The sequence below is a fragment of the Amborella trichopoda genome, chromosome 3 (genome assembly GCF_054954075.1).
Source record: "Amborella trichopoda isolate Santa Cruz 75 chromosome 3, AtrichopodaSantaCruz75HAP2 v2.0, whole genome shotgun sequence".
Classification (NCBI taxonomy): domain Eukaryota; kingdom Viridiplantae; phylum Streptophyta; class Magnoliopsida; order Amborellales; family Amborellaceae; genus Amborella; species Amborella trichopoda.
Window position 1 is genome coordinate 15340295 of NC_142338.1, and position 16668 is coordinate 15356962.

The 16668-nt window shown below is 36.8% G+C and overlaps 1 protein-coding gene across 22 annotated transcripts in view; it reads right to left on the reverse strand.

Annotated features, from left to right (window-relative positions):
• Positions 1-15756, reverse strand: part of LOC18430839 (protein MICRORCHIDIA 6) — a 90131-nt gene extending 74375 nt beyond the window's left edge. Inside the window, exons 1-9 of one of the 22 annotated variants that reach the window (XM_020665167.2) lie at positions 14674-15747; positions 8539-8603; positions 8236-8452; positions 7612-7686; positions 7438-7472; positions 7132-7210; positions 6891-6980; positions 6732-6807; positions 6493-6555 (exon numbers count right to left, since the gene is read on the reverse strand). In XM_020665167.2, coding sequence (XP_020520826.1) covers positions 6493-6555; positions 6732-6807; positions 6891-6980; positions 7132-7210; positions 7438-7472; positions 7612-7686; positions 8236-8452; positions 8539-8550 — 647 coding nt within the window. In that variant the 5' untranslated portion in view covers positions 8551-8603; positions 14674-15747. Of the gene's footprint in view, positions 1-6492; positions 6556-6731; positions 6808-6890; positions 6981-7131; positions 7211-7437; positions 7473-7611; positions 7687-8235; positions 8604-14673 lie in introns of those variants that run through there. The other 21 variants (XM_088862201.1, XM_088862200.1, XM_020665168.2 and 18 more) reach the window with 21 other exon arrangements.
• Between the last annotated feature and the right edge of the window lie 912 nt (positions 15757-16668).

Below are 16668 nucleotides of genomic sequence, written 5' to 3' on the forward strand. Positions count from 1 at the left end.
CAAAGTACAGCAACTATGCCTCATATATAAAAAAAACTCAAATTACAACTCAATGGAGTCCCCAAGTCATTTACACATATACTTGGCACATGAAAGTGTAAACTATGTCACTTTACACATGAACTCTTATATAAACTGCACATACAACTTTCCCATCAATAAATACATCACATCAACGCATCACTCACAAATCCCGATGACTTGAAAACTTTCACAAACTCAAAATCACAAAGAAAAGAGTGCAAAATATGCAAGGGAAGCCAATGGTTGAACCGCTTGTTCTCGGATCATAAAACAGATATTTTAGGACCTTAGTATTGTCTCATCGATGATAGCACGGATGGCTCTAATCACAAGGATTTTCTCACTCACACAAATGGGAAGCTAATAGTCATTGAAATGTTGGGGTTATGTGGCCATCTAAAGGCCTTATGAGAGCATGAACTGATATTATTATAGTGGCATAATAATTCCAGTGGGAGTGTGGTCCACATTGGATTGTGAGGCATGTTAATGCCAAGACTCACGTGAGCTTTGATTGGCTATTGCTGAGGTATAAAAACCATAACCTTAGGCACTGTGAGTACAACCGATAAGGGTTTCGATATGGGGCTACCCCTTGATGACGCTGGAGTTGTGCCCAGAGTAGTTGGCCAGGGGAACTGGATGTGACCCCTATGTGTGCAGGTTGGCTTGAGAGGACAAGGGCCTAAATTCTCATCATTATCATCGCACAGGATGTACACTAGATAGCCGTCTGGGAAGTGGCCATTTTGGATAAGGGTGTGTTTTGCGTATGTGTTGAAAAGATGACTCCCTGCAACACTAGACTGTGTTGGAAAGACCCATGAAGCATAGTGCAAGAATGGAGCCTAGATTTGTCCTAAGGGAGAGACCTGTAATCCATGAACGAGGATTGTCTCTATTTCATTTAACTGGTTGACTTTGATAGTCTAATCATGAACCCCTGCAAAAGGTTGCGAGTCATAGAAACTATTGGGTCAGTTTGAGAAAGTGCAGTGAAAAACGGTCTTTAAAAAGGATGGAGTCCTACGTATATTTGTTGTAATCCTAACTCTATGGATCCAATTCCCATCAAATCTTCTTGGATATGTTTTAATTATTTTTCAGATAATTAAAATGAATTTTTAGATCTTTCTAGGTATTTTATTTTACTTAAAAATGATTTTTAAATGAGAAAAATTAATTTTCTGGTTTTATTTTAATCAGAGAGAAAAATAAAATATTTGATGACAATATAAAATTTATTTTAATATTAGAAAATTAGGCAATGATCCTGTGCTTTTTAGATACACCGTCTTATGGTGTATGGAAGTCTTTTTTACCATTCTTTTAAGAAATGACCATTATCCTTCTGTATCTACGTCCTGTACTCTATACCCTGAAACCAACACCCAAAATGCTTAGCTTCTTATATTCAATACCCAAAACCTATCCAATCCAACCCCCCTCCCCTCCTCTCTCTCTCTCTCTACCCACTCGTAGCCTTTCCTTAATATAACTTGTCTTTGAGCCTGCTATTAAGAAATGAGAGACATGCAGAAAGATTGTTTTTATGATCTGCATAAAGAAATGCAAGGAGAAAGATAGTTTGTTTTTACTGTAATCCTATTGATAGAAAGTATACGAGGAATGAATGGTGAAAGCAATGGATACCAATCTCTTCTTCTAGAGAGGGAAAGCCTTAAGGGGGTGCCTTTTTGGGTCTGAACTAGAAGAGTGTAAGAGCTACGGCAATGAGATTTTAAGAGAGATTTATCTGTTTTTCTTCCTATGATCAAGAAAAACTTGGAGTTGTATGAGTCAAATAAAAAGAAATTGAATTTTTGACTACTCCAAGAGAGTTGCAAGCTTACCATATCTATGGTTAGATAAATTTTGTTGTTCGGAGGTTCATCAAGTTCCTTGCTGCAAAAATCATCGAAGCCATAGAAGGAAAGAAAGATCTGTAGAGCAGTCTTTTCTCTTTCCAAAAAATTTCATTTTCCCATTAGAGCTTTTGATGTGATCATTTGCATCAATGAGACTTTAAAGAGTTGATGCTTCCATAGGGTTGCAGGCAAGAGGAGGGGCAAGAGTTTTAGAGAGAGAAAAGGGAGGGAGAGGAATATGAGCGGGTTTCAACAGGGGATGAGGGAAGTACCAAAAAGGCAAAAAAAAATACAATTAAAAACCATTCACACGCTCCACTACGTAACTAATTTAAAGATTTATAGATCATTAGAATGAACGATCGAAAATTTAGATACATCCTATTATGGTGTATTTAAAATACATAGGATCATTCCCCCCGTAAATTATATTTAATATTGAACTTTTCCCAAAAATTAAACTTTTCCAAAAATTGTATGTGTATACGTATATGTATATGTACTCTCACCATTATAATCAAAGAATGAGATGATACCCATTGTGTCACATCAACAGGCTAACTGGCCATACAACTAATAACATGAGCAGTAAGGCCAGAATCTCACAAATCGACTTTCAAAAAAGTAAATTTATCAGATCTGAACGTTGCTCTGATACCAAGTTGAAAAGACATCTAGATCTAGGTCTAAATCTAGTCCGTATAAAATCAGAATAGAGAAGAAGAGGAGGAAGAAAAGATATGAGAGACAAATATGAGAGAATATGTGGATAAGTCTATTGTGGTAGACAATGCACACTTTATATATTGATCACATGGAACAAATTACAAAATATACCCGTATTTAAACCCTGACACCTTCACATTGAGAGGCTATAGAGTAGCAGTATGGATTTTTGTACATAGAGAGCTCCAAAGAGCTCATTTTATCATTGTAATTGCATCTTGGGTGTACCTACTCCAACACTCGCTAACTTAGCCAACCTAGCTGAGAGACGCATTAGAGGTGACTATCTATACAGTATCATATGTTGCTTTGTTGTTTCTTCCTTGTAGCATTTGAGTTAAATGAAAATGGCTATAATATGAATTCCTGGAGAGTTTGACTTGAGACATACTAGAGGTGACTATCCATACAGTAATATATGTTGCTTTGTTATTTCTTCCTTGTAGCATTTGAGTTAAATGAAAATGACTATAATATGAATTCCTTGAGTGTTTAACTTTACTTTATCAACCCATCCAAAGGGTATCCCAATCCCATGAAAGGCACCAACGAGTGATACAGGTGCCTCAAAGTTCCAGATGTGTAGTATATGAAGACGGTTTTGTGAGAAGGCAAAAATTGAATATTGAGAAATGAGGGGTTATTAGGGCACTCTGAGGGATTTTAATGTTGGGGCTATGTGGCCATTTAAAGGCCTTAGGAGAGCATGTAAAACTATGATTATAGTGACATGATTACTCCAGTGGGAGTATGGTCCAAAGGGACTAAAAGATTATGATCCAGAGGGACCGAATTTGGCAACACTGATGCCAAGACTCAAACTAGACTTGACGAGCTAGGCCAATTGAGTACAAAAACCCTAAGAAACAAGGGCATAGAGCACAACCGAGAGGGTTAGCAGGGTTATTCCTTGATGAGGTCAGAGATGCCCAGAGTAAGTGAGCCAAGGAACTGTTTGACCCTTACATGTGATTGATAGACCTGATAGGACAAGGGCCAAAGCCTCATCATAGACCATTACATGGCATATACACATGATAGTCATATCAAGAAGCAAAGCATCCTTGAGGGTGATGCATGTACGTATGCAAGAGATAACCCCCTATGCACCAATTGCGATATGTGTGCACAGGTCTATGTGACCTAGGACTTGTCCCACAAGGGAAGCTGTAATCCATAGACCAGGATTGTGTCCCCTCACCTATTGACTGACTGTGGTAATCCAAACATGAATTATGATGGACTGTGGGTCATGGGAACTACTGGGTCAATTTGAGAAAGTGGGTGTGGCTCATGGTCTCTAGTAGAAAATGAAGTGCTTTAGTAATTTCATTTTTTCTTTAGCATAATTGGATCTAAATCCCATCAAATTAATTTAGAAATAATTAATTTGACTATAAATATTTTAGATTGATAAAATGAATTTTTAGAAGTCTCTGGATATTTTATTTTCTCAAAATAGATTTATAAATAAAAGGAAATATAAGGATATTTTGTGTAGAGAATGAAGGGAAATAAAAGGAAAGAGAAATATATTTTCTATGTATTGAATATTTGATGGGATTAGGTTAACAAAACAGAAGGATAAGGTTCTAGCACCTTCCAATAGATCATGATAGTTGATCTATGGATTGTAAGGATAAGATCTCTCACCTCACAGATCTCCTATGATCAATGGTCAAGAACGAATTTTCATAAGGATGGCTAAACCCTAGAGACCCTAACCCTAACCCTAACCCTAACCCTAACCCTAACCTGAGTCTATATAATGCCTCATTTGGGGATCCCATCTCTACAGCTCAAGACACAACTCTCTCTCTCTCCTCACAAAGGTGGCACGCCACTCTCTCTCTCTCTCTCTCTCTAAGCTCTCTCATCTCTTTAGCCTCCCCAAAAGAGTTAGAAAATATTATTGAAAGAAAGAAAGAGGGCCACGCCCCAAGCATAGAGCCTAGAGAGGCTCGCCCCATACACAGTCTTGTAGGCTCAAGATTGTTCCACATTGCTCTCATCCTTGAAGAGTTTCTAACCAACGCTTCCCATAGCTGTGAGATCTTTGAAGGACCTTGATCCCATGCACCATCAGAGGAGGAGACCCGCAGTGGAATGTATCACGTCCAGTTGAGGTAATCTTCTGACACTTTATTTTTTGTTTATGAAGTTTGTGTTTCTTGTTCCCAAGTGAGTCTTATGTAATTTATATTATTGGAATATATTAAATGGCAACAAGTGAGAATCCATTTTGTGATTCATCTTTGTTTATTTTGAGTTCAATTTGTAATATTTGGACTCTGTAAGTGTTCTAGCCGTATAGAAAAGAAAAATTTTAAAATCGTATATACCGTGCTAGTTCACCCGGTCCAACTTTCATTTAATTCGCAATCCAGTCCAAAGTAGAAGGAAGGTGACACAATAAGAGATTCAAAAGCACAATAGAAAGTTCTAAATTTACCGCCATTTCAAAGTTGGAGGAAAGTATGGTAGGCCTCTCTTTATAACAAATTCAGAGGGTACCATGGGCTCTCTACGGTTTAGGATTTAAAGGCAACAGGTTAAAAATGTTAAGCAGCAAATTTATGGGAATTAAAGCTATCTGAGTTCCAAAATAAAATAGTCGTAGATGTTCCCTGAATGATGCCAGTAGAGACTTGTCAAATAAGAAGTAGAGAGACTTCTTGCAGATTTTGTATAAGATAGGCATGGCTGAGAAGGCCCGGAGACATATGCCATATGTCTGATGACAAATTGTGGCATGCATAAGTAAGCAATAACTTGGAATATGGCACGATTTTAAAGAGGCTGCAGAATTCAGCTTCAGTATGCTAAAAGGCAGTAATTATTTAAAAATGGTAAGATTTTAAATTTAAATAAAAAAACTAACAATAACTTGGAAAAAGGCATTAAAAATTTTTGAAAACTCGGTGAGTTGTTTAAATATAACTTAGGACTTCTACAGTTTCAAAAATGTATATAACTTAGGACTTCTACAGTTTCAAATATGTATATAACTTAGGACTTCTACAGTTTCAAATATGTATATAACTTAGGACTTCTACAGTTTCAAATATGTAAATAACATAGGGCTTCTACAGTCATATTTTTTGGGAGACAAAACATCTTTCCTCAATGGGTACTTGAAGATCAACATCAATCTTTAGGATTTTATGCTATTTAAAGGAAATTTTATGTTTAAAAACAAATATTCACCAAATCTCACCAACTATTTTTGGGTTTCCTTGACTGAAAGCAAAAAACGATGCATCACAAGGGCTGAACGAGCTTTAAATGCACATAAAAAAGTTACCTAAAAAAAATGATTGATGTTAAAAGCAAGTTAATCATGGACTAGTAAATAAGATGAAGGAAATTTCCATTCATCCCTCCCTATGTTAATTGATAACCTACCTAAATGACATGTCTAGATAGCATGGCCAGATAGCACAAATACACAGTTTTTGTAGCATAATCCATTGCCTTAAAAATTAATTTTTTAAATACTTTTCAAATTACAAGTATCAAATTACCAATATCTAACAAAAGTTATACAAAAACATTAAGCTCTGTTCCATGACTTCCTCAACCCTTTTTGGGAAAAACTTATTGCTTATATATGTTGTCAGAAATTTATCATCTGCTATGTTTAGAAGAATACCCAAAGACATCCCATCAAATCACCTGAAGCACCAAAGCACATCCCTAACCAAATGGAGGCAAGCTCCAAAGTGAATATGATAACATTGATAATGACATAATAAAATGAGACTAATAACATATGCAAAGCGAGAAGAATAAAGGTGTACTATTTAAGCAATTGGAGCAGGTGAATTTCATATTAGTGTATAATACAAGCATGGATCTTTAGTAGAGTGCTCACTCCAAAGAGAGCGAGCATGCCCTTAGAGCCAGCGTGGGACTTGAGCATCTAATGTTTTGAACCCTGAAATGCGGTCATTTGCATCGTAACATTCTCAAGAAAATCAATTGAAGGGGTGAAATACAATTGAAGGGTGGTCGACAAAAGAAAAAAGGATAATGAAGAAATCCTTTTAAAACAGCAATGCGAATATTCCATTTTTGGCAATTGCAACTAAAAGCCAATTATAGGAACCAAACCTTTTGTTTGTCCAGCGAGAGAAAACAATTACATCGGCTCCAAGCCGCATTGTACTCGTTTTGAAACCATTTCCATCTGAAAGGTGACAAATAAATCAACAAAAACTGCAGTAACAAGTGAAAGCCAAAAAAAACAAATGAGAGGCATCGGATACATACACTGTCCTATTGTAGAGGTCGATTGTTTTTGTGAATAACCCAAGCTCATGCACTGGCGCATGCACTCAGGACCCATTCCACCTCCATCATCTTATTGCCAGACCAAAATGATTTCGATCAAAAGTTAGGATTGGAAATGTCAGAAAATTAAAAATAAAAAGAAACTGCAAAATCTATGGAGATGAGTCAAAAGATATGTGGTTGATATCCAGTATCACATGAGTTAATAGTTCACAAATACCTTGAATAAGCAAGGCAGCAGCGCCATCTCGAGGATTCACCACTTTATCTATGTTTACAAAAGTAGCCCCATTGTTGATCTGATATCAGTAATATACAAATCATCCATTTAAAAAAATAGGAAATTACAAAATAAGAGTAGATTTTCTAACAGCAGAGCCATATGACGTTGTTAAATGCCTACAAGTACAACTTTGAACAGTAATTGTGTGTCCTTTACTTCATTTCCGTTTTGAGGGTGCAGTAGAGAGAGAGAGAGAGAGAGAGAGAGAGAGAGAGAGAGAGTGAAAGAGAGACCAAAAGATACCTCATCGACAGCATTGTCCAGCAGTTCTGCTATTGCTGCAAGAACACAAAACGCATGCATTGGACTTTCAGCAGGCTCCAAGCAGAAGATGGAACCTCTCTTTAACTACCAAAGCAACTAAAGAAAAAAATATCTAAATATCAAATATATAAATCACTCCATAGAAGAACATACCACCCAACGCCCACTTATGTGAAGTAGCATTGGAATGAAGAAATTTGGGATGAACACGTAAATGATCCATGCTCTCTGTAAAAGCTTATAAAATCAGCACTCCCAAATCAGGTAGTAAAAACAACCTTCTCTCAAAGAAAATAATACATAAAGGATGAGGATAATCCTTCGTTCATTGATATAATATACAGAGAGGAAAAACTCACAATGTAAGTAAGAGAAGAGCCAAAAGATTATATGTTCATGTGGAAGTTATTGTACATTCTCTCCCTCAGCAAAAACCTTGTCTAGGAGTATTGTTAGGCGACCAAATATTGGGCATCAAACCTCCTCAAGGTAGAGACCAACCTCACAAAAACTTCAAAATAAATAAACAAAATTCATACACACTCTCTGTGTGCCAGCAAAAAGGAAAATCCTAAGATTGAACAGAGATCAGCACAGTTCTGTCTTTAAGAACTCAAAATCCATTTAACATAAATAAATAAATACTCATTTGATGATTCTAAAGTGGATCCCAAAATTTCAGAGGTAGAAAATCCTCCATAGCAGGTATTTTGCCTAAGACGTGTACAATGTGTTCCCTTGGGAGTACAACATACTAACTGAAGAGGAAATCAGTACCTCTAACAACTTCTTTAGTGGGTGGTCCCTCAGGATAGTCTCCTGCCTTCCAAAACTGTCGACAAATTGATTGAGAGGATCCAGAAGCAATAAGATTCATGTCCAATGCTGGATTTCTTTTCTCCAAGTTACTCTGATTAATTTCTTCAGAATTTGGTGGACCGGCTGGAGTGATCTCCTCTTTATGGTCATTTCTGCCAACTTGTTCAACATTTTCCTGTTGAACATTTTCAGCTAGAGAGTTATCTGGTGCTTTCAGCACAGATGGGAACTCTAAAATAACTCCTTTGACTTCTGCCTCACCGTTGTCATCATCACTGCTCAAATCTACCACCATCGGAGAGCCCATGTTTATATGCGGCACTGTCCTGGAGAAAGGAGAAAAAGAGTCCAGAACATCAATAGAACAAAATACTTCAATAACTAAGAACACAATCAGAATAAATAACAATAAGAATAAATATTTCAAGAACTATAAGCAATGATAGAGTTCGAGAGAGAGAGTGAGAGACTATTCATAAAATCAGTGAAATAAAATGAGTTCAACTTTTATGAGGCATCTAATTCACTTAAATGCACATATTTATCTATAGTATCAATTGACATATTCAGTACTTACTTCATTCATGCGGTTGTATATGTACAAACTCATTTGATATTTGATGAACAGACTAACTCTTTTATGTTCGTCACATGGCATCAAGGCTCTCAATGTGGAAACCGAAGGCTTTCCCATTTATCAGGCTACTCAAAATTTCGTTCTTTCATTTCTTCATTCTTTCATTTCCACTGAATAATGGTTCATTCATTAGCCATTTTCCATTGGTACAAACTCATTTGTTATTTGATGAACAGACTAACTATTTTATGTTCGTCACATGGCACCAAGGCTCTCAATGTGGAAACCTAAGGCTTTCCCATTTATCAGGCTACTCAAAATTTCATTTTTTCATTTCCACTGAAAAATGGTTCATTCATTAGCCATATGGAAATTGGTGTAATCTACCACTACTCATGTTCTATACCATTTAGGCTTATGAAACCAAAGATCTATTCTTGGACCTCATAAGGTTCCCAATACATGGTTTCTTTTTGTGGATGACCATTATTGTCCAATTGTGAGGAGAAAGTTTCAAGTCTCTCATTCCGTTCCTTTCAAACATTAAAGATGTGAAATCCAAGATCTAGACTTTCCATTGGTGGAAGAAAATGATGCAAATTAAAATTCAATACGGCGGGGCAAAAAAAGAGGCAAAACTTACATCTAGTTACTCCAAAGAGGTTGGGTGTGTTGACATGGGAGAGAAAAAGATCTCTTCCATTACCACAACTTACCGCAACAAGTGAGTGAGTCTGCCATTCATGCACTCCCATAACAAATCAAGGAATTCGGTGAGCTGCTGTGGGGAAGCACCATCCCACTAGCCTGCCTAATGAAATTCAATGGATCAACCTCCACCACTATCAGATTGGAGAACATTTCTCAAACTTTTTCAATGTTTCAAAAACTGCTTCCATTATCAGTCCACAAAAATCTCAAGTTGAATGTTGAGGAGAATAAATTGACTCACCAATGAGTCAGTTTCTTGATTAACCATGACATTTCCATCATCAATTGTTCTTTGGAACATTAAAGAGATGAAAACCAATTGCATCTAGTTACTCAAAAAGTGTGTGTGGAGAGGTTGGGGTTAAGAGGCAGACAAAGAAAGGGGAGGCACTCTCAGCAAACAAAAAGAGTTCTTCCATTACCACAACTCACCGCAACAAACAAATGAGTCTACCAGGTCATTCACTTTCCTTAGGACTTTTTAAAGGAGGCACTCTCATTACAAATAAAGGAATTCAGGGAATTGCCATGGAGGAGCACCATGCCCACTAGCCCGCCCAATTACATTGAATGGATCACCCTCCATCAATATCGGATGGGAGCACAGCTCCCAAACTTTTCCAATGTTTCAAAAACCGCTCCTATTATCAGTCTCAAGGTCCATGAAAATGTCCAGTGGAATAGTGGGGAGAATAAATTGACTCACCCATGAGTAGTTTCTTGATTAACCACTATCATCAATTGTTTTATTATTATAGCCCAGGAATAAAATGGATCTCAAAAGGAAAATTATATCTTCTTCTCGATGTTGAAAGAGCTTATCAATAATTTAAGATAAATGTTCTAAAACTTTCCAGTTTGATGCAACTATCATGGTTGCATACTTATACTAATCGTACCACTTCCTTCGTAGAAAAAGCCATGTCATAATGAAGATGCCCATCTCACCCAGCTCATGATAATGGTTCCACTCACGAACACACATTACATCTTTCTCATAAAGATGCCCATGCAAGGAAAGATGCATATCCAAACAGCGATCAATCTTTACTCATGTCAGTTCAGGGGGAGATGCACCAACCCAGCAGTGCCTTGAATTCGAGGTAGAAAGAAAAAAATATTGCCAATAAAAGAAGGCAAAATATAAAGCTCGCATTGAAGTGAACATAAGTATTTTAAAGGAGTTATTTCAAAAATACTCAATATTACATAGCCAGAAAGTGATTTTTTTAAAGTGTTACAATAAGGCCACTCTGCTCCAAAACAGCTCCTACTCCCTCTAGGTCATATATTTTTCCATTTATCAAGAGGGTGCCCATGAGTTACTTTTGGGTTTTGTGTCCCATGGATCTTTTCCCAATAGCAACGTAGCCTACTTGCTTCCAAATCTTACTCAAAGGTATCTAACTTATTTTCTTAACCTTGCCAATAGTTACCTATTACGAACCAAAGACATCATCGTCATCGTCAAAGCCTTTTCCTAACTAATTCGGGTCAGCTACATGAATCCTGATCCGCCATTCTACTCTACCAAGGGCATACCCTTCGTGAAATCATGAGTCCCCATATCTTTTCTCACTACTTCCAATCATGTCCTTTTGGGCCTATTGAGAACCAAAGTAAAGCTTTTAAAAGACTGTAACTTCAGAAGTTCCGGTCCTGCTCAACAAAATAAAAATATTCAGATGCATAATTGGTTCCACCAAGTTCCAAGCTGATAGAACATTATCAAGAACAGGAAGTTGACTACAAAGGGGATTTTGCCCACGATGAAGAAGAATTAAAGGAGCATTCCCACCAATAGATGCCCGAAGGCAATTATAGTTAGTAATTAGATCCAAAAAAGGCTTCTTAGGGTATTTTCTATGCAACTTGGACATTTTGTCAATGGTTCTTGACGCATTCGATATGCCAAGGACACGAAATGTGTCCGCCACTTTACAAACTTAGACACTTCTGCTTGCACAGTTTAGAGATGTCACTACCAATGTACTCAATGTTACTAATATCCCACCTCACCCCCTCTCTAAATGGCATATGGATGTGTTATGCCTAAAAGGTCAATTTTAGGGTTGGCATTTTTGATGCATGTAGCGGTTTCAAAGACTGACACTTGTGGCCTTGTCTACGCAACATAGGCAATTGCAAAGAAAAGTCTTTACATGTCCCTCCAAAATACACAGCAAGGTAACAAGACTGCTACAGATTAGACTAAGCTTTGAGGTCATTGTCTGCAATTTGAGAAGGCTACTGGAGATCATGGATTCAAGGGAAGAAATGCAGGGTGCAATATTAACAAACACTAGCTTTGTGTTAAAGGCAATAAAGGCAAGCACTTAGGCAAGGCAAGCTTCTAGCTCTTAACGTGGCAAAAGGGAAGCATTAGAGATTTGTTACATCCAAAACATATAAGCCAACAACAAGAAGATAAGAAGGCAAAGCATTTTAATTATAACAAAATAAAGCATATGTACCCAACATCATAGTTCGCAGAACTAAACTCTGGCAGCACCAGGTTCAGTCAATCCCAAGGAGGTCAAACTATGGAATTCTCAAAACATTTGTAAGGATTCTATCTTCGAGCATACAATTTAATAAAATAAATTATATTCACTTAAAAGAAAGAACCTAATGTTTTAAAAAATAAGAAAGAACCTAAACTGAAAGCAAGAATTCTCATACATTGAATGTTAAAGCAAAATTTAATGGGTGTGGTTTGCATAAGGTTGAAACCTTAAACAATCAAATTAAGGTGCACCTCCAAACTTTGTCATCAAATGCAATTTTGGTGACAAAAATTCTTAGGATGGAGCGAGAATCTATTTTATCTCTAATTATAAAATTTTTAACTTAAAAAAGGGTTCAAATCAAACAGATCTATAAATGCATGAAAATTTGGAAAATGGACGGTCCAAATAATGTGTTGCAATATATACTCTTTTTAGGACTTGAAATCTCTTTTTTTCCTCCATATCAATACATCTTGATGTCGAGATTATCAATTAGATGTTTTTCCAACATCAAAACAAACTTTTTCGAAGGGTTTTAGAGGTGCACCTTAATTCTACATTTTAAGGTATCAACCTTATATAAACTTTTTCCAAATTTAACACCCTAAGGCCCTGTCAGGATGCACCAATAATTGCTGGAACAAGGCAGGCTTATTTGTGATGGAAGCGAAACACCTTATCAGAGAAATTGCATTATAGTAAATAAGTGCCGTTTTGTGCACAGAAATTGGAGGATCTTTGCTTGTATCCACAGAGAGGAACTTGGACCCAAACAGAGGCTATATCCAAATTCCCATAAAAAACGGACAGATGTGAAAGAAAAAGGAAATAGAGGGGCAACGGGATATCAAATAGAAAGCTAGTTGCATTGGTATCCTTCAATGAGAGTGACTAGCCGAGATAAAAGAGGCAGCAATTAATACAGACTTTTAAATCTAGGTATTCATTTAAACCTGGAAAAAAAAAATGGTATCAGTTTTTGTTTTTTATTCATATTATTTTAATGCACCAGGATTTAGGACTATTTGCAATAAAAATTTCTAAAGACTTGGATGTTCATTAAAGGAAGGTTTTCCAATGCTCTAGATGGCTTTTAAGGTAATCAACCTCTCTAGAATTGACAAAATAAAAAAGGTAAACCAGATTTATGTCTTTTTGAACCTGAACGATCAGACAATCCAGGTCAGTGAAATATGGCCAGAATAAACAATCATACCACAAAGCACAAAACTCTAACAAATACTTGAAGCATATGTGTCCTATTTTTAATTACAAAACATACATGAATTAATATAAATCACAACATGAACCTCCATTGAAATTGCACATCTGTGTCACACGAATTTGTAGATAAGACACATAGGCATTAAAATCTCTTCAAAGTGTAAATATGGATCAAAAATTGAATATAACAAGGTTTGCAAAATTAGAAACCAATGGCAACTAAGGCCAAACTAACATACAGAGAATCATATTCACCCAAAAACAAAAATACAAAGAATCATTCAATAGTCATCAAAGAATGCATTATTTTGATCTTAATTGAGGCCCACTTATGTTGAAACGGGACTGAGACAACAACATAACATGGGCTATTGACATGGCCAATGGCCTGTAACATGGGCTACTCACATGGCCAATGGCCCGTGGCATTTATCTGACATCTTGTGGAACACTTGGAGCTTTTTTCTGACTTTTCAGTGTTGTTTGCACACTTGTGGTTAAACCATCCAATTGGCAAATTCTTTGGCCAGAGAAGGGGCTCCTATATCCTCGCTTATGATCACCCTAATCTAGAACTAATCCTGTTATAACCCCACATATATTTATCAATCTTCTATCTAGGTACACCCACACTTGTATATTTTTTCGTACATAAAATTGAATACATAACAATTTAAAAAAAAGAATCAAGAAAAAAAAAGACTCATTGATGATTATCAGTCAGAGACTGCATGGAAGAGAGCACATGGGTATGCATGACCCTTAAAGTGCTCCACCTCAATCTTTTCAATCAACTATGGCACAAAAGACCTGGCAATGAGGATGATTCCAAAACACAGAAGACCCAAGAATAAAAATGAGAAGTTAAATATTTATTCATCTCACAAAAAAAGTAATGTCCATTTCATGCTAAAGGAGCAGGCATGATTGTTGCAAGCTTGAATAACAAATACAGTAGCTATAAATGAGGCTATATTCAGAAAACAAACATAGTCTGGCTCATGGAGCTTCATGGTGAACATACCAGCATCATTTCTAACAATAAATAAACAAATAAATAACAACATGTGAGCATTGTGATTCAACCAGTCAAAATTTTAGGGAAGAATCCAGCTAAACAAAATGCCAATTGGTTGTCAAAAGCACAAGAAAATAAAAAAAACACCTATTGATAGAGGGGGAAATGAAACTACAAGACATATAAATAAGCTCCATATATTCTTAATTAATTTATAAACAGATGAAAAGAAGAAACGAAGAGAGAACAAAAAAACAACCATGAACAGAAAATATGATAATTGCAGGCCAAACTACTGAAAAATAAGACAAAAATGGATTGCATGCACAAAATCTTCAAAGGAGTCGATTCGTAACCTAATTTGCATCCATTGTTCAGGTGTTTCCGATGGTGAATATAAAGCAGAGGAGTGAACGCATTCATTTCTCACCCTCACCCATCGCGATTAGTGCCGAAATCCATCCAAATACCGATAAACGATAATGGCGATTACATTGGGGGCAGAGCAAGAGAGAGAATATGAACACTAGTCTATAAATGGAGTATAAGAGGGGGAAAGAGAGGTGGTAGAGATAGATAGCCAAAAGGTTGTTAGGAGCAAACAGTACACACTCGCAGATACAGAAGTTTGAGCACCGAACAAACACAGGTGAGAGAGAGAAAGAGACCAGTGTGCACAGCGAAGAGAGAGAGAGAGAGAGAGAGAGAGGTGTACAGGGAAGATAACTGGCAAAATTTTAAGAGGGGACAGCGAGGAGGCAATGCACCTACTATGAACTGAAAAGAAAGATACGGATTTAAGAGAGAGAGAGAGACCAAGCTTAGGAAAAGGGAGCCATATCCATAGTTCCTCCAATTTAAACTCCAAGAAGAAAAAATGCTCAGATGCTAGAAAATAAGAGGTTTATGCACAAAGTAAGAAAATGAAAAAGAAGAAAAAGTTACCCAAAGAGAGAGATGGTAAATCCAATTTAGAACGTCAAGGTGACAGGTTACTATAAAAAACAATAGTCACAACTCATAAAAGCATGAGAGGGAACAAAAAACAGTGGCAGATAAGAGGGAAACAAATAAAATAAAAGGTTGAATGAATGGACCAGAGGGAGCCTAAGGAAGTCTAACCTGACCGAGTGTTGAGGGCAAATCACACCATAAGCGCAAGTGGGAAGCAAATTACAACACAAGAATTAAAACTAGGGCAAATTGATCCTCCATGAAAACATAGTGAATTTTGCCTATAGAAACAGCCACCATTCAAAGAACTAGGCCTCTATTCTCAGTAATACCTTAAAAAAAAACATCCGACTTCAAATAAAATCAACTATTTTCAAAAGACAAATGCAGGGGTAAGCAATTCTCACTATTCAATTCAAAAAAAAAGAGCCAACATTCAAAACCCCCAAAACATTAAAAAAAAAATACAAAAAGACAATGCACCATTACCTAAGAGAAGTACAATAAGCGCCACAATACTGTACTATTGGGTTTGAAAGTCGAAAATAAGTTGAAACAAAGAGGTCATGTTTGTAAATACGGCGAAGCGTGTTTGTGATACAATGCAGTACACAAACAGAATGGGTCCAATGCACTTCAAGAAATCGACGGTTGAGATGAACAGTTCCTACCAATACGTAAGCTCGTGACATCCAGCGGTTGGTGTGACGTGTTTGTGTTATGCCGCGAAGTCCTCTTAGCGCATAGGCGCTGGGTACCAAAAAAAAATGGAGATGTGTCTGCGTGCTCCCGCGGGAGTATATTGGTTTAGCATTTATAATGACACGTGTCCTGCAACTATAAAAAAGGATAACATGCGTCATTCGTTTGTAAAGAGTCGTTTAAAGACGTTTGCACGCCCAAATCCTATTCTTGGTCATGCTTTAGGCAAGATCACGGCCGTTAAATTTTACGAGCATCTCATCCAACCCTTGATTTTAGGGCACATTTCCATATAACAAAAGCCCAAATTGACTCAAAGAACCAAGAGCTTCAAGGGTTATGATGAAGAAGATGTACAGGGACAAATGTCAGCGAATTAAGTGGCTCATGGGATGTAGTTATTATAGGCTAATTTACGATTTACAACCCTATAAATAGGAAAATTTACAAAAAGCCTCTATTTTAACTTTTGTTTTCACTTTTTTTTCCAAAATACATTCTTTACAAATACCCCCAACCAAATAAAAAATATCTAAACTACCGTCTTTACTTTTACTTTACCGACGCATCTTTCTACTATCCCAACCAAATTGGGGCTATGGTAAGTGAGATTTGGCAGTAGGGCTTGGCACTGTTAACATGTGGTTCTTCTATCCCACCAAAATAGGGGCTCCGATAAGTGAGATCTAGCAGTA